The sequence below is a fragment of the Camelus ferus genome, chromosome 29, assembly GCF_009834535.1.
Source record: "Camelus ferus isolate YT-003-E chromosome 29, BCGSAC_Cfer_1.0, whole genome shotgun sequence".
Taxonomy (NCBI): Eukaryota; Metazoa; Chordata; class Mammalia; order Artiodactyla; family Camelidae; genus Camelus; species Camelus ferus.
The window spans coordinates 22268265-22278510 of record NC_045724.1 but is presented as its reverse complement, the minus strand read 5'-3'; the positions used below and the strand labels follow the sequence as shown (position 1 = coordinate 22278510).

At 49.9% G+C, this 10246-nt stretch overlaps 1 protein-coding gene across 1 annotated transcript in view; it reads left to right on the top strand.

Annotated features, from left to right (window-relative positions):
- The first annotated feature begins 658 nt into the window (after positions 1-658).
- LOC116660461 (translation initiation factor IF-2-like) overlaps positions 659-10246 on the top strand; it is a 52884-nt gene continuing 43296 nt past the window's right edge. Inside the window, exon 1 of the mRNA XM_032470004.1 lies at positions 659-1826. Within this exon, the coding sequence (XP_032325895.1) occupies positions 1280-1826 (547 nt within the window). The 5' untranslated portion in view covers positions 659-1279. The remainder of the gene's footprint in view (positions 1827-10246) is intronic.

Genomic DNA, 10246 nt, shown 5'->3' with positions numbered 1-10246 from the left:
TCCCCGATCTCCTTTATTTGACCTATTCAATTGCAGATGAAAAGGATAGTTCTGGGATTCCAGGTTATCAGAAAATTTTGGTGTGATGACCTTTGACATTTTATCTCTGACCCTAATTTGACCTTTGAGCTAGGATGAGACCTGGAAAAGGGCCCCAGGGAACTGGTTCCAGCTGTCGAATCTAGAGTCAGAGACTGGCAGCTTTGTTAGAGGCGGTGGCCTCCAAACGCTGCTGGAAATTACACGTGTAACCTGGGAGTTTGATAAGCCGAGGGGTCTGGGGCTTCAAGCCCTCCTGTCCTCGGCTGTTCTAACTAGCAGTCATTATCTCTGTAATGCTCTGATGCTAAATGATGGCGCTGCTAATGCACGCGGCATCCCAGGCACAGGTGCCAGCTGTTCCTCCGCCGGGCAGCTGACCGCCTGTGTGCTCGAAGGCGCGCTCCCGGGGCCCAGCCCCCGCCCGCACGAGCCAAACAAAGCCAGCCCCGGCCTTCCACCGCCCACCCGCCCTCCCCCCGCGGTCTGAAGGAGGCCCTCGGCCCTCCTCCCAGCCCTCTCCCCTCCTCCGCCCCTCCCTCGCTCTTCCCCTCGCTGCCCTCCCTCCCACTGGTGGTTTCTTCCTGCCACAGAAATCCAGGAAACCACCCCCCACATTTCCTCTGCCCACAATTTTCTCCAGGGCCCAACTCACACACAATTCAGCCTGGTTTGGAGTTCCCTTTTCCCCACCCCACGAGAAACCCCAACTCTGCCCTTCATTTCTAAGAGTAGGGGCTTGCTAGAGAAGGCTGCTTATTTTTGAGTCTCATGATTGACCTTTCATCATCATCGTTATCATCATCATCAAAAAAAAAAAAAAAAACAAACAACAAAGCCACACATTGAAGACACATCACCGAAGAACAAATGTGAGGCTTTTCACACACACACTCACACAGTCACACACACACACAGCCCCTTTACACTCCGGTCAGTAGGGCAGCCTTCCGCAGAAAACATCTGCAGGATGAGTCGTTTTTCGGGAACTTTCATCTCCTGATTCATTGTGTCTGCAGTGCGGGTAACCGAGCTGAAAGTGGGGAACAGCAGGCCAATTTGGCACATAAACAGATTTAAATATGAACCGAGGGGTTTGCCCACCTTATGATGAGTGGTTGACTTGCTGCCAAAAAGCAAAACAAAAACAAAACAATAGGTGGGGTTGGTGAGGGTTGGGGGACAGGAGTTGCAGTTTCTCAACAGGGCGGAGGCTCCTTTAATCCTGACAGCTCGAAGGATGCTGGGGGTCACGGCACAGCTGCTGGGCCGGAAAGACAAAGGGCGAGGTGGGGCTCCCGCGGCCTGGCCGCGGGGAGCTGGGCACGGCGCGGGGCTGAGGGGTCGGGGCTCCGCGCCCCCAGCCGCCTCTGACCTTGACTTCGTCCTCGCGGCTGGCGCGGGAGGAAAGCCTGTCCAGATGGGCGTCCCGCGTGTGTCGCCTCCCTCCCGCCCCCGCGCCCTGGCGCAGATGTCGCCGGCCGCTCCGGGCCTCACCGCGCCGCCCACGGAGGCCGCGGCCCCAGCGCCCCGACCCCTGCCCCGCGCGCCCCTGGCTGGGCCCGCGCTGCGTGCTCAGCTAGGGTCCCCTCGGACAAAGGCGAGCCTGTGCCGGGCCGGCTCGGGGGCGCCGTCCCCGCAGGTCTCGCCGCGCCCGGCCCCGAGCCATCCCGGGGGTCGTGGACCCTCCGCCCCTCGGAGCATCGGAGGCCCTGGCGACCTGCGCGCCCGGACCACGATGTCACCTGCGCCTGGCAAGTCCATGGAGACGGCTCGCACAGTGACAGGTCGGAGGCGGCCCGAGGGATCCATAATTTATGATGTTGTTCTTACCAATCCGGTTTGGGATTTCACAAGCGTTGCCAGTTTTCTTTCCCATTTGTTGCTTCAGTCTGTCCTTTCGGAGAAAACGCCTCTTCCCCTCCCCGAGACAGTAGCAGTTACCTTATTGACTCAGTGTGATAAGAAAGAAAAAAGGGGGTTTCTACCTGAGGGATTGCTCAGGAGGGTGAAGGGAACACAGGTAAAGGGGCGGGTCTGAAAGAGATGCGTCCACTGTGTACCTGTGGCTACTTTTACCCCAACTATGTAGGAAAAAACTCTTATTTCCAGAGAGCTGGTGTTGGGGGTTGTGCTCATAGGCAGTGAGGACAGACAGGACTGTCCCTACAATCATCTTCCTCATTTATCATTAAACCTCTTGGCCCTGAGTATTTTTTTTTTTTAGCCCTGCAGGCCTGCCAAGAATGATGACAAGGTGGCAGGAAAGGAAGGGGTTAATTACTCTCCCTTGTAGCCCAGCCTGAGGATCCCGGCCTCCCCGCCCCCCGCCCCAGGCCAGCATTGCGTCAGAGCAACCTCAGGTGTTTCTAACTTAGGGCTCACTGAGGGACCCTTTGGCAAAGGATGCTTCTGTCCTGAAAATTCCTTAAATTGCTGTAGTGATTGGGGAAAGATTTATGGATTTTATCAAGTTTTAGTGCAATAAATCAGTAAGTGATAGGAACAGCAAAGGACCCAGCTAAGTTGGGGGGAGTTTTTTTTCTTGTTTCCTTTCCTTTTTCTTTTTTTTCTTGGAAAAAAGATGTATTGAAGGCTCCTTCTTTTTCTCTTTTGGACTCAATGTTGCTAAGGGGACTTGGGACCAGAACACGACCATGGCAAATGCTTTTGCTGAGGCTGGAGCTTGCAAAGACTTGAGGAAGAGGGGATCTGAGGGGTCAGATCTATCCATCCAGATTGCTCCAAGTGCCCAGAGACCCCAAGCCCAGGGCTGCTCCCATTTCTCCTGTGGCTGAGGAGGAACCAGGCCTGGGAGGGTCCACGAGCTTGAGAGCCAGCGGCCCCTGCAGATGGCTGGGTCATTTTGTGGTTTACAAACGACCAAGTCAGGTTGAAGCCACAGTCACTGTGGTTACAGGCAACCGTGATTAGTCACACAGTGAGTGACCCAGTTAGATCACACCCTCTTTTAAAAGGACATTATTCAACACCTTGCTAGCTTGATTTCAGAGGCAGTCCATGGAACAAGGGGGGATGAAGACAGCGAGGAAATGGGGACTGAAACCAAGGGTGGAGGTTCATGTAGGCCAGGAGTGGGTTTTCTGAAAAGGAGCAGATCTGGGCTGTGGCTTTTGAGGCAGGTAGGATTTGAACTTTGACAAGAGATGGCTTCCCTGCGTTCGGGTATGGCCTTCTCTGAAGGGAGGTAGGGAAAGAAAGAAATTGTCTCCGAGTTACCTCCTGAGCGTTGGCTTGGCCTGTACGTTTGGGGCCATCTGTAAGATGAAGGTGGGGAGACAGGAAGAGGAAAAAAAGCCCTACGTATGGAGGCTTGTGTGGGTTTTTACTTTTTAAAAATAGCGTTTCTTTTTACCGCAGCGGCATAGGGACTTGTAAACACGACTCCCCGGCAACAGTAAACAAATTAGTCCAGGTTCTTTCATCTGGAAAGGAGGTGGAGCAAGTGTCTCTCTGTCTCTGTCTCTCTGTCTCTGTCTCTCTCTCTCTTTTTTTTTTTTTTTGGCAAAGGGAAAATGCAAAACAAAAATTCCCCCCCTCTTAAAGGCTTCTTTGCTGGTGAGTGTTTGTCCAGGAACAAACAGCCTTTTATTCGAATGGTCTCCAAAAGTTCATAAGCAAAAAAAAAAAGTGTCCAATGTCTGGTTACCCACAATACAGCCTCTGGCTGCATAGTGAAGCTTTTCTGTCCTGGATTTGTGATCTGCTATCGGAGTCCTTTAATTTCCCCGAACAGAGGGCTCTTTGGGAGAAGAAAGCTTGGGGGTGGGGAGGAACATTGGAATCAGTTTCCCCCCATCCCTTTGCTGTTTTCTTCCAGTCAGCAAGTAGTCCCCGAATTCTTCTGATCTTTCCCAGCATCTTAGCAAGGTGAGGGCCAGGGAAGGGTTAAACTGGGCCGCGAACAGGTTTCCCTGCTGGCCTATCTGACTGGGTGGAGCAGCTGGTCAGGCACCACCTAGGAACTCTTCATAAAATGGAGCCGCCCTACTCCTGGTGCCCTTCATCTCCTTTGGAGATTTTCCTTTTACAGCGTGTTTTATACCATCTTCAGTGATGACCGTCTTTTTAAAGTCATGGGCTCCCTTTAACTGATGGGAGTTTACAGTTGTTCCCAACATTCCAAATATAGTATCTGGTGAGATGAAACAGGCAAACGAGGAGGGAGAGGATTGCTGACCATTTTTGAGGGCTGGGCAGAAATAAGTATTTGCAGCTCAATTTTGATTGCTTGGGAACAAATCATTTGTAATGTTCGGTCGCTTGTAGTGGGTGGAAGCTTCAGTTCAGATAAATTCAGTTTAATAGACTTATTGTGCAGCCTCAGTCACAGCCAGGTAAACACCAGGTGCCAAGGATACAGGAGAAAAAGACACCCCTCGACCGTGCTTACATTCCGTAGGAGAGGGAGAGCTAAAAGGTCATTTTTAAGATGACTTTTGGAAACACATAAATCCATTATCCTCTAATTACAACTTCAGTTTTATGCTATAAACACAGATTTTTAAAAGTATTTTGTATATTTTCATATTTTTTATATTTTTTAAAGTATTCTTTACATATTTTGTACAGTTTTGGCAATACTTTGAGAAATACCTTGGAGTATTTTTGAATGGTTCATTACTATGTTTTCGTACTTAGCATTTGTTGCAGTTTGTGACATAAATATGCTTTCATTTTTCATGCATAAAGGTTTATGGCATATGTTTTTGTGGTCTGTATTCTTTAAAATTATAAATTGGCCTTAAAAGATCTACTTACTGCTATTCAACATGAATTCAATCTTTTTTGATAATTAAAAAATTAATAAAATAAAATGACTTTTGGATAGGGGTGAGAGCTTTTGAAAATAATAGCCCAGGATAGAGAGAAGGCCTCTCTGAAGAGCTATTTGAGCTGAGATCAAGAAACGAAAGGGAGGCTGCCATGGTACCACTTGGAAAGAGTGGTCCAGGCAAGGAGACTCAGGGAGGCTGAGAGGAGCTGCTTGAGCTGCAGAGACAGAGGGAAGGACCAGGTCTCAGGGTTGGGGAGAAACTGGGTGGAGGGGAGGCTCAAGATTCCTTCACTTGCCAGAGTCACGATGTGCACAACTCCAGGGGGTGCTGTCATAACCTACAGGCTGCCTGCAACTGGCATCTGCCCTGATTCACTTCCACCTGCAAACCAGCAAAACGGCTATGAGGGCACTGGTTGCCCTTTTTATCTGCGAATTTGCTTTGCCTTGACTTGAAAGTCGGCAACACTGATGGAGAGCGGAAGACACGGCTACTGTAGAGCAAGACCAGGGTGTCACGGTTGGGGGAGGGGAGGGTATAGCGGGTGTGTCTTGTGGCTTGGTCTCCATCGATCCGAGGGGAGAGACCCATGAGCCGGGGACCAGGACCAGTATTTCCCCTTGGGAGAGATTCGGGGCCCCGGAAGTAACCCCCTCAGACCTGGGCGTGGGCCTCTCTTCTCCTGGGAGCCCGGGCATCCCGCGCCCCAGGCCTGCTTCAGATTTCTTCCAGGAGCCGGTGGTGCCCCTCCCTCCCTCTCTCTGGTGGTCTATGTCAGCTTCCAAGGGCGGATCCGGCTCTTTTCTCCTGTAAAAGCACCAGGTCACCTCTGAGTTCCCCGGGAAAAGAGCCCATCTCGCTCCTTCCTTTCCTGCTTGTCTCATTCCTAAATTTAGGTTTTTGATGGGCGGGCAAGGGTTTTCCAATTCCTGGGTAGACTGCGGAGGAGAGGAAGAAATAAAGGAATATTCCAGAAGGCAGCAGGAAGATAGGGACGAGGTGGGGAGTGGGACAGCTCCTCTGACTTACCCCTAGGCCTCTAAGTTTGAGAAAGAGAATTGTTTTCAGCAAACTCCCACCTACAATTGCCTTTCTTTTTTTCCCGTCACCTCCCTCCCCCCTCCCCCAGCAGCTTGGGCCTGGTTTCTAAACTGGTTGGTCTGCCCACACCCTGTTCTTCTCAGGGCCTCCACCGCCCACCTGGGTTGAGGGGCCGTGTGCAGCCAGGGCTCTGGGTGGTGGATGAACAGTTCAGCTCTACTGCCAGCTCTCACTGGCTCCTTGGCCGTCTCAAAGCACCCGCGGTGGCAACCCTCTAGCTGTACTTCCTTTGCTCACACCCGGACAGAGCAGTGGAACAGAAGCAGGGCCACCGTCTCAAGGCCGGGGCCCTTTCTCAGACCTCTCTGACTCCCTCCCTGTCCTTGCCTCACTTACTCACAAGAGTATCTAGACTTCCTGTCTCTTTCAACTTCCATTCTCATCCAGAATAGAAACTTTGGTTTTGTTCTGTCGAGTGACCTAGGGTCACAGAATGCTGGGATGTCCTTCAGTCCATCTTTCCCTTCCTCTTCCAGGATCCAGCTCTGGGTTCCGAGACGATGGGTTTGAACCCTAGCCTTGCCTTTACTGTCCACAGGAACTTGATGAGTTACAGGATTTCTCAGAGATTCAGCTCATTTGTGAAATGAGGATAATAACAGCCCCCCCTCCCATAGAGTTGCTTCGAGAATTGAATGAGGTCCTTGAAGAAGGCTTCCTCAAAGGTGCTGAGCCCAAGGCCAGGGCTCAAGTACATGATCAGCATTTAATGTTGCAAACCAACTCCTGAAACTCTCTCCTTCCCTGGCTTTGTCACCTCGCACTGTGTTCTGAATGCTTCTGGTCTTGGCCTTCTTTGTCTATTTGACGTTCTTCTCCCAGTCTTCTCTGGTCTTCCTGATGGAACTGAGTGAGTACCTGTTGACCCTGTAATGGGCTCACACTGGAGAGTCTCCCTCATCCATCCTGCAACTACTGGCCCTACACGGGTTGCCTCCAAATTGTCATCCTCAGTCCTTGCATCTCTGCAGATGACTTCCTGAGACTCTAAGTTCCACTTGGACTTCTCGTGGCATCACAAACCCAATCTGTCTAAAACCTAAATTATCATCTTCCCTCTCAGTCAGAAATCCTCTCCCAACCTCCACTCTCAGAACCACACTGGTTCCACCTCCTCCGGAACACCCTTCCTCCCAGCCACGGTCTCTTTCCCTGAGACTCCAGGTCTGAAGCATCTTCACTTGCACTATCTCCCTTTGAGAATCTCTCTTATTTCCTTTCCAAGACCACCACACACATCCAGCTCCTGGGCACTTTGTTCCTGTGATGGTCTAGTCACTACCTGCCTGCCCCCAAGCTCCGAGCTCTCCTCCCTGATCCGTCCAGCCATAGACTGACTGGTCCCAAGGCAGCCCGTGGGAGGGAGAGAACACGCTGGTCTCTTACATCAGCCATCTCTGTGCAGGGACTTCGTTTCCTCATCTGAATGATATGCACCTGCAAGTGTGTAATGAAGATTTCTTCGGCTAATGTCCACCCTGTTTGATGTTTAGGAAGAGAGACATCTGGAAAGGGCTGTGAGGTTGATTTGCATGAAGATCCAAGAGGGTCTTGGGTAAGAACTCGCCATAAGGGGAGAGAGAATCCAAGTGTGATCAGAGTAATGAGACTATAAGCTACAGCCTGGTGCAAAAAGGGAAGAGAAATTTCAGGTGTGCTAACATCAGTGAGAGTAAATACTAGGATTAATGTTGCTCTCTGGCCTCATCTCCCACCTTCCCTTTCAGGACTTGTACCAGATCCTTAGAAGGTGTTATAGCTTATAACAAAAATGAGCTGGTTCAGTAAAATACCTACCAATATGTTGTTATGAACACAATACATGCCTTCCTCCAGTACTTCCTAAGCATGTGCTGTGGGCTCAGCATTGAGGATATGCCTGCCTGGACTTTCCCATCAGGCAGGGAAGACAGATTTTGCAAACAAGGAAGGACCATGAAGGTTGGTAAGTGCTCTGAGTGGTTCAGGACCGCATATTGGGGTTATTCAGCCTTAAGGTTAGAGTCAGACAGGGCTTTGCAGAGGACATGGAATCTAAGCTGAGACGTGACAGGAGAGCAGGAGGTGGCCGGGCAGAGGGATAGTTCCACGCACAGGGGAACAGGGTGCTCAAAAGTCCCTCAGGCAGAAAAGCACTACATTTTTGAGGAACTGAAAGAGGTTCAACCTGGGCAGGGCATGGGCGGGATGCTGAGAGGCAGGACGGGAGAGGGTGCGCGGCCAGGGCATTGTAGACTGTGCTCGGGAGTTTTGATTTTACCCTAAAAGGCAAAGGAAAGGCACAAGAGGATTTTAAACGCTGGTGTGTGCGTGTGTGCAACAGCCAGACCTGAGCCTTAGAAGGGTGTGGGTATAGGAGGTTGCTGCAGGTACCAGATTCGAGGTGATGGCGCCTGGACGGGGGCAGGGCAGTGGACGGGCAGAGAAGTGGATGGATTTAAGCCATATTTGAGAGGGCTTGCGGTAGGCTGAATACGGGAGGCAAAGGAGGGGGGAGGGGAGGCTAACTCCTAGGTTTCTGACTTGGACAACTGGAGCGTGTTAGTGACACTGGCTGAGTCGGGGAACACGTGGGGAAATGGGGAAGGGACGTGGATGGGCTTGCTTGTGCGCATGTTGGTTTGAGGTTCCTGAGAGACAACCACATGGATGTGAACTTGGGGACACTGGTCACCACTGGGAAGGTCAGAGGAGAGTTGAGACGATCATTCAGATAATTTGTTTTTATCTCTGAGACCTTTTGGTTGTAAGGAAAGAAATGCAGTCAAGCCAGCTCAAATAAAATGCGGAATGGTTAGGAGACAGCGAGCTCCCCAGGCCTGCTGCTCACGGGACAGCTGTGAGGATGGGCACCGGGCGGGGTGGCCCTGGTGCCTACGTTCTGCTCCACTTCCCCCTAGTGGACCAGCCTTCTCTGCTCCTCCGTGAGCCTCCGTCCTCCATGTCTTTGCTCTTGAGGGAGCTATCCCTGCTCCCTACCCCAGCAGACCAGCATCTGAGTTGAAAAGCTTATTATCATTATAATTCACCATAACTTATACATCTCTTTATTCAGATTCTTGAGGAGAGAGGATCTGACCGGCACTAAGAAGTTAATGGCATGGTGGCTTTGGATCAGGTGATCACCCTTGGTCCAAGCAGTGACAGTAATGTGTGTATGTGTCTCTGTGTATATGTGTATGTACGTCTGTGTGTACGTCTATGTGTGTATGTACATGTGTATATGTGTTTGTATATATATGTGTAAATGTATGTATGTATGTCTGTGTGTGCACGTGGGTGTGTGAATGTGAGGGGCGTGGTCAGGCCAGTGGAACTGGTGAGTGTGGAACTTTTGATGTTGATACATTGTTTATTTTCTTATGTAACCTATTAAATGTTGATTTTACTGCTACCATGTGTTCCTTGCAGCAGGAGGAAAGAGCCTGGGCAGACAGACAGTCTGAATGTCCCCTTTCCCGGTGCCAGCTTGGGTGGTGTGTATTCTCTCAGAGCCTCAGTTCCCTGCTCTGTAAAATCAGCAATCCTGTCTGCCTCCCCAGGAGAGGGGATGAAATGGGCTGACACTGTGGATGTTTGGCAGGCGGGAGGAAGCCTTCAGTGGCTGACTGTCCTTCCTTTATGCTTGTTCAAGTCACCCTTCCGCCAGAAGACATAACAGGACTTACATCATTTTTTTGTAGTGATCCTTATGCATGAATATGAACAAATGTTTATAAACAACCATATACTTTACTCCATTAAAAAGTAGTTATAAGCACTCAGTAACATTTTGGAAAATTGAGACCAAAAATAAAAATCATTTACCCATAATCCTGCCATCTAAATAAAAACACAGAAACATAAATTATGTTCAGAATGAAAACCATATTTTAAGAGCATTTAATTTTCATAAATCTAGAATATTGATTGACATCTCACTCTAATTTCCTGTTTTGTCCAGAACATCTCACAGAGAGGGCAGTGTTTAGTTAGAACTATATTATTTCTACCAAATTACAGATATATTCCAGGCAAGAGCTATGTCCACTCAACTGTACTTTGAGATGTTAGATTTAATGCAGGGCTAATGAGGCCAAGTCAGAGGTTTCATCCTCACAAGAGTCAATTAGCCTTACTAACTACTATGGCCACACATTTCACCCCAATCTTGGTTTCCCACCTTGCAAATGAATGGCAGGGGTCACCAGGGAGATTGAAAGAGGACATGGAGAGTTCAATGCAAATCTATTACCATTACTAGGCAGCCAACTCAAAGGCTTCTTTTTTGAACCATTAAGCGAACTTGGGGGGGAAATGCTAAATAG